The sequence below is a fragment of the Scyliorhinus torazame genome, chromosome 2 (genome assembly GCF_047496885.1).
Source record: "Scyliorhinus torazame isolate Kashiwa2021f chromosome 2, sScyTor2.1, whole genome shotgun sequence".
NCBI lineage: Eukaryota > Metazoa > Chordata > Chondrichthyes > Carcharhiniformes > Scyliorhinidae > Scyliorhinus > Scyliorhinus torazame.
The window spans coordinates 232,226,976-232,240,479 of record NC_092708.1 but is presented as its reverse complement, the minus strand read 5'-3'; the positions used below and the strand labels follow the sequence as shown (position 1 = coordinate 232,240,479).

The 13,504-nt window shown below is 41.9% G+C and overlaps 1 protein-coding gene across 1 annotated transcript in view; it reads right to left on the bottom strand.

Annotated features, from left to right (window-relative positions):
• The window catches only part of ryr3 (ryanodine receptor 3), a 593,334-nt gene that overhangs the window by 281,289 nt on the left and 298,541 nt on the right, over positions 1-13,504 (bottom strand). The window contains 6 exon segments of the mRNA XM_072484927.1: positions 1,127-1,230; positions 1,977-2,109; positions 4,025-4,139; positions 5,179-5,452; positions 10,795-10,932; positions 12,894-12,996. Of these exon segments, the coding sequence (XP_072341028.1) occupies positions 1,127-1,230; positions 1,977-2,109; positions 4,025-4,139; positions 5,179-5,452; positions 10,795-10,932; positions 12,894-12,996 (867 nt within the window).

Below are 13,504 nucleotides of genomic sequence, written 5' to 3'. Positions count from 1 at the left end.
ACACTTGTCCCCACACTCTCCACCCCATCAACGAACTGCAAGGGATTATCTGGAGCAGGGAGGGAAGGCTTGCATTTATATCGCAGCTTCCAAAACTTCTAGGCGTCTGAAAGTGCTCTCAGCCAATTAATCACTCTTGAATGTAGTCGTCGAGAGATGAAGGTGGGTTCCAGCTGCTAAAACCGACCACTTGACCTATTTTGGGTCATTTACCACCCCAGAAAATGAATTCCCTGCCCCATCCCAATTACAGGCCTGCTTCATGTACCCGCAACAAAAAGAGAAGTCTTAAAGTCAAACCAATTTCTTTTACTCCTCCACTATTATTCTTCATATCCACACTTAACTTTCCTTGTCCTCCACTGACCGCTTGGCACAACTTTACTCTCTTACCAGCTCTCACCAACACAGATTGCAATGGAGCTTAAGGAACTGCTGGAATGCCAACATTGACAGCAGACTGGATTCTGGTGTTGGTAACAGAGTGTAGATTAAATAAATAGAGAGGTGAACAATGCCAGTAGTTGAGTAAGAGATTCTCTTAAGAGGAAAAAAAGTGTCCAAATTCAAATCAATTAAATTGACACACAGTGGATAAGTAAATTACCCACCAATGTATGGGCTGAAGTGACAACAAAGTGCCCAGATTTCCCATTCTTTAGTGCCCAATAGTGTATTTTGTTCCTAGTTGGCCTTTGACCCACTGTCACCTTTGTTCAAACGTACCCACTCTGCTCCAGGGCAAAACCATAGAACCACATAATTCCTACATGCAGAGGAGGCCATTCGGCCCATCGAGTCCGCATCAACCCTCTGAAAGAGCATCCCACACCACGCCCCTATCCTATCCCCGTAACCCCACCTAACTTGCACATCCCTGGACACTAATGGGCAATTTTTTTAATCATGGCCAATCCACCTAACCCGCACATCTTTGGACTGTGGGAGGAAACCGGAGCACCGCAGGAAATACACGCCGACATGGGAAGAAAGTGCAAAGTCCCCAAAGACAGCCATCCAAGGCTGGAACTGGTCCCTGGCACTGTGAGACAGTGGTGCTAACTACTGTGTGATCGTACCACCAAAACCAGTACAGGAACATCATTCCTCACATTAGATACATTACCTTATCCAAGTCAGGTTCCTGCAAGTCCAGGGCCAGCTCGTTGTTGTCCATTACAGAGGCAGCTGCCACATCCAAAGGAGTCGAACCTCGCATGCTGGGTGATGCTACATGTGGGGAATACACAGGTTTACTGTGATATACTATCACTAACATCAAACTCATCAGAAAACAGCCAACGAACATGATGTAAACATGTCTCAAAACCACACAGGGAAACAAAGTTGCATTTTGTTCATTCATACAATAGAGGGCAGTCTTTCCTAAGTTTGCCAATGGAGCTCAGCAGATTGGCTAATGACGTGTGGCTAGAAAATGTTAATGTTAAATTCATTAATCAGCTATAGGCCATCTGTCATTTATCTCATGTGTCATTCTCAATCCTTTTCTACTTCGTACCAATAATGTTGTATTTCCATTTAAATAAATATTTGTACTAAACAAAAATGAAAGGGTAGGGGTATGGCCTGTCCCTGCTCCCATTTCCCATGCTCTGAAAAGTGCAATCTGCACTGAAAGCTGTGTTACACGTGAAATATTAGTGAAATAAATTGGAAAAGAAAATCAAGAAAATGTTGCGCTTTTTAGAGCCATGTGCCTCAGCAGGAACTTAAATGGGAATCATTACAAAATCAAGTTATCTGAACATCAAGTGCTAATCTGGAATCTAAAAAGCATTAATTCCCCACTGGCTTCCCAAAAGGTGAAGAAAAAGGAAACGTCAGTCCTTGGTAAAAACAAACTGCAGAAACCTGAGATCATGTCTACTCTTCACCTTTGAGCACATGAGCAGTGTTATGACACCTATCTATTCATATGAAACGACCTCATGGGTTAAAATTAAACTCGGTACCCAGTCCAACGCTGCTATTTTCCAGCAAGTAACTGAGATGATCAAACATAGCCTTCTGGTTCTGGCGGCTGATACGGCAGAAATAGCAGAGAAATCGACAGCAGCTTGCCACCATTTCAGGGAAAGCAATCTCCTAAAGATGGCAGAAAAACAGAATCATTGCTGAGCACAATGCTCAAGATCAACACACAATTTAGACAAAAATAATCTGAAATTCGGCCTTATTTGTGTAAAAGTTCATTTTTTGTATCTTGCTGGACTCAAATTGGAAAGAAAAAAGCCAAATGACGCAGGATCCATTCGTTTAATATCCTATGTGGTAAATTTTTGATTGAGTCATAAATATATCTCTACCAAAATTCTGTCCGTTCACGCCGGTCCCGCTGCAGTGAATGGAGTTTTGGCTGTGCGCCAAATTCTCCGTTCTCGCTGCGACTCGAGCGGTGAATCTCAGCCCTTTTTTAAATGCTCAACTTACTAGGGATGAATGAGAGTCAGGCCAAGAGGCTCACTTGAGCTCAGAAAGGACCCTCATCTCTTACTGGGGTAGATTTTGACTTTGTGCACTGGTGTAAAATGGGAGGTAGAAAATCAATAACCTGTTTCACATTCCTCCCAATTGTTAGTGTTTCCATTTCACTACCCCCACGTTACACGATTGCATAAGATCAAGATCTACCTTAACCAGCTTATCTTCTCTCCAACAGGTGACTAGCTCATTTGAAAACACTTGTTAATATTGAATTTGAACAAATGTCCCATTTCCTCGAAAACATTTAATGGGGAGGAGTAACTCATTTAGTTTCATGATCTTAATTACATGTTGTGTCTTTTTAACAAGCTCAACTGTCATATAAAATGAACACTTGCAGTAATGAAGGTGGGATAGTGGACAGAAATCAGTACGGGTGAATGGCAGAAAATGTTTGGAAATACTCAACTGGTGTGACAGTATATTTGGAAAGAGAAAATGCTGTAGATACAAAGTTTAAAAGTTTGTTATGTTTTGGGACTATCTGTTTAAGGTAAAATGGAGTAGTAAAGAGAAGTGACCTGCACTGAATCTTGCCTGACAACAGTCCTGGGCGGCTTGGTTGCTATAGCAGTGTGAGGCCCAGGTTGGTTGATTGGGAAGAAGTTGCAAGATGTTCACACCTGTAAACAATGACCAGAACAACTATGCTGATAATGCATAGACTGTTAGGATGGGATTTTCGTTATCAAGGTGGGTAGGACATGGTCTACTCGCAGATTACTTCTCATCAGCTAGGTTGGTAGAACACATGCAATAGTATAATTAAATTTTATCTAATTTGAAAAGTATAGACAGGAATATGGAGGCAGTGGGCACAAAATTGCACAGAGTTGGCTGGTATGCTGGCAACATCCAACTCTTAGGCAACGGGTTAGTCAATAGTTGTGACATGATGTGCATGTATCTTTAAAGGAGCGTGTCTTAAATTGTCATCAATCATTACCACCTCGGCAGGATATGTTGTAATAGTCTCAATTTGTAGTCAGTACTTGAACAGCAGGACGAGGAGTAAGATATATGTATGGTCGTCTGCCAGTATTATAAGTATTAGTCTAATATTATCCTGGTTAACTCTATCTGTATATAGTTTTATCTTCAGCTCATCTTCAAATAAAGAACCCACATTATAGTTTCACCAATCCTTGTGTTTGATTGGTACGTTTGCGGTGAAGAGAAGAAAAATGCAACAGTCAATTAAGGGAATTAAATGGTCCATGAAGAGTGGGATTTGAATCTGGATCCCCAGAGCATTACTCTGGGACTGGATTACCAATCCAGTGACAATACCACTGTACTACTGTCTCCCCTTTGGCGAGCCTGCTTTCTTGCCACTTTATGGGCCAATTCGGGCAAAATTGCTGTCAACTGACTGTTTCCCATATTTGACTCTGACGTCAGGTTCTGATCCAATACCCCAAATCCTTTACTATCAGTGAATAATGAGTGTCCATACAACATTTATTTAAGGAGATTTAAATTCTGTAAACTAATTTATCTGAAATGTACAAAGTACCTGTGACTTATTCCCTCCAAGCACGTTCACCATGACCTCCATGACAGTCTCATGCATACCCAACACTCTCATTAAATTTGGATGTTGATAGAATACTTTGTTGTTCATGATATCCCTGAAGATAAAATAACAAGACTGAAATTGCTGAAATGAGATACATGCTATCAAAGCGTGTTGTCATGCACTCATCAGGATAAATGCAAGATTGCCAAATTTCAAAATATCACAATTTATACTACAGGAGAAATAGGGTGCTGATTGGCTGGCAGGCTGACTCTGATTGGTCAAGGTGTTGCCATGGAGAAAACAGGCTATAGGCTCACTGAGCTCTTATTGCAAAAAGGGCAAAATGGTTGAATATATTTCTTTTGTTTGCAGGGAATGGGTCCTTCAGTATGAATATATGTCACTTCTATCAAGTGTAAATGAGCATGTTACAAACTTAACTTAAATTAATTGAAACTGAAATTAGCCCTGGAGAACACGCTGAGCTATGATTTACTTGAAGTGAGATTTTTGTTTTGAAGACCTATCTCATTTTTCTTTTGTCACCAATTCTCTCACTTTCCCCCTTTCTCTGAGGATGATGACAGCCTGCTATGAGCAGCACTGAGAATTTTCTTGTATCTCACCCAAGAGATTATCTTCATAGTGAATGTCGCAAGCTATTTGACAAAACAGCATTAAAACCAGGACAGATTCCATTCTCATTTTTCCTCAGTGTACTGGATATTGATTAGGAGTCAGAATCAGATCAGTTTTGCCCTTTCTTAGCTCAATGAAAATGAGACCAATTGTGACATTCCAAGTTGACACGGCAAACTCACAATGGACCATGTATCAAAAGTGGGTTCTGTATGGCTGAAGTACTAACAAAATATCCTTGCTGAACCATCAGGAAGAGCTCTCTCAGCCATCTGTAGCCTGACATATTCCTCTCTGCCATGCTTATCAGGCTTGTCTTTTACAGCTCTGTGCTTTTTAGTGCGACATTTTCTTAAGAGAAAAATCATAACTCTGTACCAACTATAATTTGGGAGCGGGTTTACAGGAAAATTAAATCCTACACATTTGCTGCTATTATTGATGTTTTAAAATAGTAGGAGCATTTTCAAACAACATCAGCCAATAAAATAAGTAAAACAAATCCATACCCTAAACCGCGAATCATAAGCGTTTCTTCTTCCTTCCCCATTCTCACACTGAGGAGGGATCGAATCCGACCGAGGGAAACCAGCAGGCTGACAGTTTCCTGGACGGACGCTGCACTAATTGTATATGCTTTCCGCATAGCTTGCAGCAGCTCACCAATCGCATCGTACTGCCGGCGCAACAGGCTGAACATGGTTTTAATCAGTTCTGGATCCTGAAGGTAGGACTCCTGAGACCAGTGTACGATAGTCTGTGAGATAAGTTGTGTCAGGTTGGCTGAAATAGAAACAAATGTAGAATAATTTGTGCAAACAAAAGTCATTTATACTTTGATAGTGTCTTTCACATGAAGTGCTTTCAAGAGATTTGCTACAAAACAAAAGAGAGGAAACTGGCATTAAGGGTGACATACAACAGTTTGTAAGAGTTGAGTAAGAAGGTGAGTAATGAACAATGAGTTTAAAAAATGTACGCTTTAATCACTCTTTTCAAGATGAAAAAAGATGCAACTAAATTAAGGGAATTAGGAAGAAAATTCCAAAGTGCATGACTTTGATGGTTAAACATTCTATTACTGACGGGTAGTGAGAGGTGAAGGATCAATTCCAGAATAGGTCTGAGTTGTCATGTTCAATGATTCAATAGTTCTGTGTTTGATCTTGTCAATTGGGTAACTGGTCTATGCTCACAGTGCTTGATTGGTTAAGCCTGAGTGTTGACTCAGAGCAAAAAGACACCACAGAAAGAGCTGGAAGCTACTGGATGCAAGCTGGAAGCATGAGAATGGGGATTTTAGAACTCTTAACTAAAATTTCTGCACACAGAAACTAGTGTCACCTCTGCATTGCTCCGAGGTAAATCAAACATATAGAATATAATTTAAGAAATAGTTATTTAAACTCATTAGCAATGTAATGCATTGCTCATATAGTGTAGTGTTTATCATTTATTGAAAAGCATCTTTGGTCGTTCCAATCCTTCGTCTTATTTCTTGGTTGCATTTTCTTTCCGATGTTAGCGTAACAAAATGTATCTACCTGTTCAAAATTTTCATTCTTCAATGTGTTTGTACATTCTGGACTTATCTTCTATTTGAACACGAATAGATATTTTGTTTTCTTACAATTTATGCTCAGCCCTATTTTCTCACTTTCTCTCACTACTCGATCCAAATCTTTTATAGTTTCTCTACATAGTCAGCAATAAGAACAGTGTCATCGGCATTCTTTGTAACCTCCAACAATGATTGTTCTTCGTACTTATGCTGCCTCTAAGTTGCTACAACAAATAACTTGAAATCAAAATGATCAAATGCAGTTTTCGCTAAATTCTATCAAGGTATGCCTGATGATAGATGTCCCAGTAACCAATCTCAAAATGTTCAGTCTGTCATTGCCTGGGTTCTCTCTCTTTCCTTTGCTTGGTATGATTCTCCTCTTCAGAGTTTCATCCTCTTTGTTGGGATGATGATTTAGGTGACCATAACCAATTTAGAGGCATCAAAGTTGATGACTTCTCAGTGGCCATTTTGCAATAAGACTGACGACCAAGTTGCTCAAAGCAATGCCTTTGTTTTCTTAAAATGGTCTCCAGGACTCAGAACAAGTCTCCAAAAGTATCCTTTATAAAGGAAGATCGTGGGCTACCACCTTTTCTTTTGCATGTTGAAGAACATTGGTATCAATGTTCCTACAAACTAGGGTACATGGATACGTTTTGGTGCAACTGGTTCAGCTGAGGCTTAGTACTATACCAATGAGCAAAGTAATCACTTGAGTGAATACAATAGGAACTAACAACCCATAGAATCATAGAATTCCTACAATGCAGCAGGAGACCCTTCAGTCCACTAAGTCTGCACCAACCGGCCGCAAAAGCACCCCAACCAGGCCCACTCCCCCACCCTACCCCCGTAACCCCACTGAGCCTTTGGACACTAAGGGGTAATTTAGCATGGCCAATCCATTTAATTCTCACATCTTTGGACTGTGCGAGGAAACCGGAACACCAGGAAGAAACCCACGCGGATACAGGAGGCACACAGTCCCCAAGACCAGAATTGAACCCGGGTCCCTGGCACTGTGAGGCAGCTGTGCTAACCGCTGTGTCACTGTGCTGCCATGTGAAATTTTAGAACGTCTTCTGCTCATCCTGTGCATTGCAATTAGTTTGACCAGAGAGAAGTGGCAGGGAAAGACTTGGGGTAAAGGTCATGCTGAACTCGCTTTCTGGCTTTGAATTTAACGGACACCTGTGATCTTTCTGAGCTGTGAAATAATGAAATTTGAACACCTTCAATATTTGTCTAACCTCTGCCAGGCCTGAAGTAAATTGTTGTGCAAAGTCGACACATGGATACAATGAGTTTGTAGAAGACACAGAGACAAGATTGGATAATCATTGAGCTGAAATACAAGACGATAATCAGAACTTTAAAAAAAAAATCAGATGAGGCATCAACTAGCAAATCAAACAGGACCAAGAAGACTGGAAATGGGGTTTGAAAGCAGTGTCGACTCAAAATATTGGATTAGATGATCATTGAGTTTTAAATGTTTGAACAACAAATCAAAAACTAAGGTTGCAGCCAACAATGCAATTCAGAGATCAACTTTAAATCTTCGCAAAAAACTGCAAATACTTGCTGGACTGGGAAATTATATTTTTTTATCTTTTTGCAGAAAATGTTCATATAAATAATTAGGGTTGTGACTTCCAAGCTCCCCAGTGTCAGATTTGGGAAGGTATCCCTGACCTCCCACCCCAATACCCCACCATCTCCCCCAAGACCTCCATCCCTCACCTACTTACAATCTCCACCCCTGACCTCCGACCCCACCATCCAACCTCCAATGCCTCCACTCCAACTTCCGACCCCCTGATATCCAATCCCCCCCACAACCTCCGACCTTCCACCCACCCCAAACTCCGAATCCCCATCCACTTCGATCTCCATCCCCCACACCTCTCGGCATCTGACCCTCCCAACCCTCCATGACCTCCAATTCCCCACTCCCGCCTCCACAAATCTGAGACTCTTTCTTTAAAGAGCTGGAGGTCCCCGATAGTGATTTGTCATGCTGAAATGGAGAGATCATTGCTTCTTAGCCCAATTAATCCTTCATATTTTGTTGATTCTATAAATTATTATCCAACACTGCCTCTAAAATAAAAACACTACCATATTTGATTCAGCTGCAAAATTAATCAACGCAACACCCTGCAGAGTTAGCTGGATATGTCCACTCTCAAAGGGTAGATTACACACCAACTTTTGTATTTCATGCTGGGATATTGATGTTGGTGTATAAACAGAAATTGATGCTAACCATCACAGCATGAATCCCACTGGAGCTGAAGTGAAATTGTCAAGAACCGCAGAGATCAGGCCCGAGGGTGAATATGGACTTCCGCAGTTTAAGTTCAAAGGTATACAGTGGAGTGAATCCTGGCAATTAAAAAAAGGAAATTTGATGAAAACAATTAGTATTGTCTCTGAAGGATAATAAATAAAATCCTTTCCTTTGCTGACAAAGATGAGAAGTTATATTTTGCACCAAAAACAGAAAATGCTGGACAATCTCAGCAGGTCTGACGGCACCTGTGGAGAGAGAATGGAACTAACATTTTGAGTCTGGATGACTCTTTACCAAAGCTGGAGAGAACTGGAATTAGAGTCAGATTTATACTGTTGAAAGGGGACGTGGTGTGGTGGAGCTGGATATGGAGTCAACAATAGGTGGAGATTGACAAAGGTGTCGTGGACAGAAAGACAAAATGAATGTAAATGAGGGTGATTAAGGCTAAGAAGGGTGCTGTTAGTGGCACATAAAAAGATTAGAATGTGTGAATGGCAGAACAAAGGTGAGCAGTGGGTCAAAGGGCAACTAGGAACAGATGGCCCAAGTGGGGTGGAGGGAAGGGGGACATTTGTGAGGGAAAAACAGATCAATGGAAGAAATGAAAATAAATTATTAGAAATAACAATTGAGTGAAAGTGGAGGAGAGGGTTCACAGTCAGAAGTTGCTGAACTCAATGTTATGTCCAGAAGTCTGTAATGTGCCTAATCAGAAGATGAGGTGCTGTTCCTCTAATTTGCACTGGGAATATTGCAGCAGGCCAAGGACAGACATGTGGAATTAGAGCAGGGCTGTGAGTTGAAATGGCAAGCGACAGGAAGGTCTGGGTCCTGCTTGCGGATGGACAAAGGGTGGTCTGCAAAGTGATCACCTAGTCTGTGTTTAGTCTCGCCAATGTAGAGCAGACCACATTGGGAGCAGCAAAGGCAATGGACCAGATTGAAGGAGATGCACGTGAAGCTCTGCCTCACTTGAAAATAATGTTTAGTTCCTGGGGTAAAGAGCATGAGGAGCTAAAGGGGCAGGTGTTACAGCTTCTGCCATTGCATCGGAAGGTGCCGTAAGAGGGTGAGGTGTTGGGGGTGATGGAGGAGTGGACCAGAAGGAACGGTCCCTGCAAAATGTTGACAGGGGAGTGCGGAAAGATGTGTTTGGTGGTGGAATCATGCTGGAATTGGTGGAACTGGCAGAGGATGGTTCTTTGAATATGGAGGCTGATGGGGTGAAAAGTGAGCACAAGGGGGACCCTATCCTGGTCCAGGGGGGGAGGGGAAGGGGTGAGAGCAGACATGCGTGAGATGAGTCAGACACGGTTGAGAGCTGTGTTGACCACAGTGGGTGGGAAACCACAATTAATGAAGAAGGAAGACATGTCAGCAGCACCGTTTTGGAAAATGGCATCATCAGAACAGATGTGACGGAGGCAAAAGAACTGCGAGAATGGGATGGAGCCTTTGCAGGATATGGGGTGTGATGAGCTGTAGTCTAAGTAGATGTGTGAGTCGGTGGCTTTGTAATGGACAGTCTATCCCCAGAAATTGAAATAGAAAGGTCAAGGAAGGAAAGGGAAGTGTTGCGATGGACCATGTGAAGGTGATAGATGGGTGGACGTTTGAAGCAAAATTAATACATTTTTCCAGGTCCAGATGGGATCCTTATATTTTATATCTTGCATGTGCACACCAAACATTATAATGTCATGATGTATATGTGAAGTTGCAAAAAGTTAAAAGGCTTCTGAATAATGTGAAAACCAGGAGTTCAGGATCGGTTTTGAGTCAACCAGTGCAAAGTGACTTTCCAACTCTTAGAATCATAGAAACCCGACAACGCAGAAGGTGGCCATTCAGCCCATTGAATCTGCACCGACCCTCTGAAAGAGCATCGTACGGAGGCCAAATCGACCACCCTATCCCCTATTACCTACGGGCAATTTAGCATGGCCAATGTACCGAACCTGCACATCTCTGGACTGTGGGAAGAAACCAGAGCACCCGGAGGAAACCCACCCAGTCATCCGAGGTCGGAATCGAACCCGGTCCCTGGCGCTATAAGGCAGCAGTGCGAACCACTCTACCAAATCTTAGGCAAACATTAGTTGGTTCATGCTCAGTTTATTCAGTACGGTGTAATTTAAAAAAAAAAAATCTTATTGCAATTATTTGGACTGCTGCTCTTCTAAAGAAAAAAATCTTTGTAATTTATTGGCCCCAGTTAAAATTCATGATATTATTTCAGTTAACAATACTTGCACTTACTTGGGGCTTTTTCTTCTTCTTCACTTGGGTTTTCCTCTACTTTCTTTGGCTTTCCTTTGATTTTATGTACAAGGTAAAGTAACTTCCCCATCAAGGACTCATCTTTTTCTTCTTCCTCCTCTTCTTCATATGGAATACCTAAAATTAGAAATAAAGTTAGAGTCTAGGAAGTACAGAGGACCAGAGGGCCCTTGGGTGCACGTCCAAAAATCCCTAGAAGGCAGCAGGACAGGTACGTAACGTGTTTAAGAAGGCATATGGGAAACTTGCCTTTATTAGCCGACGCATAGAATATAAGAGTAGGTAGGTGATGATGGAGCTGCAAATAAGGCTCGTAAGGCCACAGCTAGAGCACTGTGTGCAGTTCTGGTTACCGGACTATAGGAAGGATGTGATTGCGCTAGAAAGGGTGCAGAGGAGATTCACTAGGATGGTGCCTGGGTTGGAATGTTTCCGTTAAGAAGAGAGGCTGGTGAGGCTGGGGTTGTTCTCGTTAGAGCAGAGAAGGCTGAAGGGGTGGGCACCTGATTGAGGTATACAAAATTAAGAGGGACATAGATAGGGTAGATAGTAAGAAGCTTTTCCCCTTAGTAGAAGGATCAATAACCAGGGGGCATAGGTTTAAGGTGAGGGGCAGGAGATTTATAGGGGAATAGAGGAAAATTGTTCTCACACTGAAGGTATTGGGAATCTAGAACTCACTGTTTGAAAGGGTGGTAGAGGCGGGAACCCTCACTACATTTAAGAAGCATTTAGATGAGCACTGTGTAGAGACAGTCAGGTTCTTTGCATTGTGTAATTTGATCCAGTCATTGTCATGCAGACATTGAAGTTGATAGCACTAATATTACTGCTTTCAGAGAACAGCCAGACAGCACACTCCTGGGTTTAGGAGTGCCCACAGACCCGAGTTCAGAGAATGTGAGGTGCTCACACTCCCGAGTTCAGAGAACGTGAGGTCCTCACACTCCCGAGTTCAGAAAATGTGAGGTGCTCACACTCTCTAGTTCAGAGAACACGAGGTGCTCACATTCCCGAGTTCAGGAGAGTGTGAGCATTTACAGTCCCAGGTTCAGGAGAGTGTGAGCATTCACACTCCCAGGTTTAGGAGAGCGTGAGCATTCACACTCCCAGGTTCAGGAGAATGTGAGCATTGACACTCCCGGGTTCAGGGAAATGTGAGCCTTCACACCCCCGGATTCAGGGAAGTGTGAGCATTAACACTCGCGAGTTCAGAAGAGTGTGAATGCTCACACTCGAGTTCACGGGTGGGTTCAGAAATAGTGGGATTTCAAAATAAAGAAAACTTTAAAATGGAGGTGCTGCTGGACTGGGAGCCAAAGTAATTCAGCGGACACAGGCTGATGAGTGAATGGAGCTTGCTGTGAGCTACAATACATGCAACAGAGTTTTAGACAAGCTCAAGTGAATTGAATGTGGAAGTTGGGAGGCTGAGCAGGAGAATGTTTGAATAGTCGAGTCTGGCAAAAATTCAATGTTGTACCGGCTGAGGTTATTCATGAAGGCTCTGCCTCCCCAACCTTAACCCTCAGGTTAAACCACCGCCCGTCAGCTCTCCCCCTCAAAGGGGAAAGCAGCTTATGGTCATATGGGACTACGGCAACTTTACCATACCATATCCATCATTATGCATGGGTACCGCAATGCAGCATACATGCTATTTCTGTTGATCGGGTTACCTCCTTTATATTCACACTGATTCTTTCTTTCTATAATGTCACCAAATTAGAACAGGGTGGCTTTTGAATGACAATTTAAGTGTGTCATCATATGGAGATATATGTGTTATATTTAACTTGCTGAAAAGCTTATATTTTGAGTTACTGACATTAATTCGTACACTTGACCAAATATAGTGTCATATTTTATATATTATTTTACTGCTCCTTTTAATCTTTTTGTGGTTATATTCTTTATTTCATTAGTTGTATTTTCCCACAGCCCAAATTCATTGATTTAGTAATGCGGCAAGGGGACATGGTAATAGTAGCCCCTCTCCATAAATAACCATCATTACATGGCTCAACTGAGAGCAGTTGAAATGGCACACCCAGGGCCCTCAGTATTTTATTACTCACCGCAATGTGTTTGAAGGTCATCATGGAAGTCACATAGCTCTTCACGCATGTCTTCAGGGCAAGTAGAATCATCATCATTCCTAAAGTTCAGCAACATATTAATCTGCAGGAAAATATTACAACTCAAAATTAAATGAAAATAAGGAAAAAACTACAAGCTGTTAAAATTCAACTCCTACTGGCATTGCATAATTTGTTTAATAACACAATTTTCTTTCATAGATGTCCTTTTGTTCATGTTCCATTTGGGAACATTGGCTTTAAGAAAGTGGAAAACTAGTATTCCTTTCATCTTTCCTAAACTGATAGTCGTTGTCTCTATAATTTTGAAATGGATAGGTTAAAAATATTGATGGACACTCAATCTACTCTCCATCATCAGCAAAGAGATGAAAATCTACGTTGGCAGTGTTATCAAGTGGCACTTACTCAGCAATAACCTGTTTGCTGTTGCTCAGTTCCATCAGGATCACTGAGCTCCAGACCTCATTATCGAACCATAAACAATTAAGCTGAATTTCAGAGGAGGGAGGAGAGTGATTGGCCTCAACATCAATGCAATATTTGACCGAGTGTGGCATCATATTACTCTTAAAAAAAATCATTGGAAA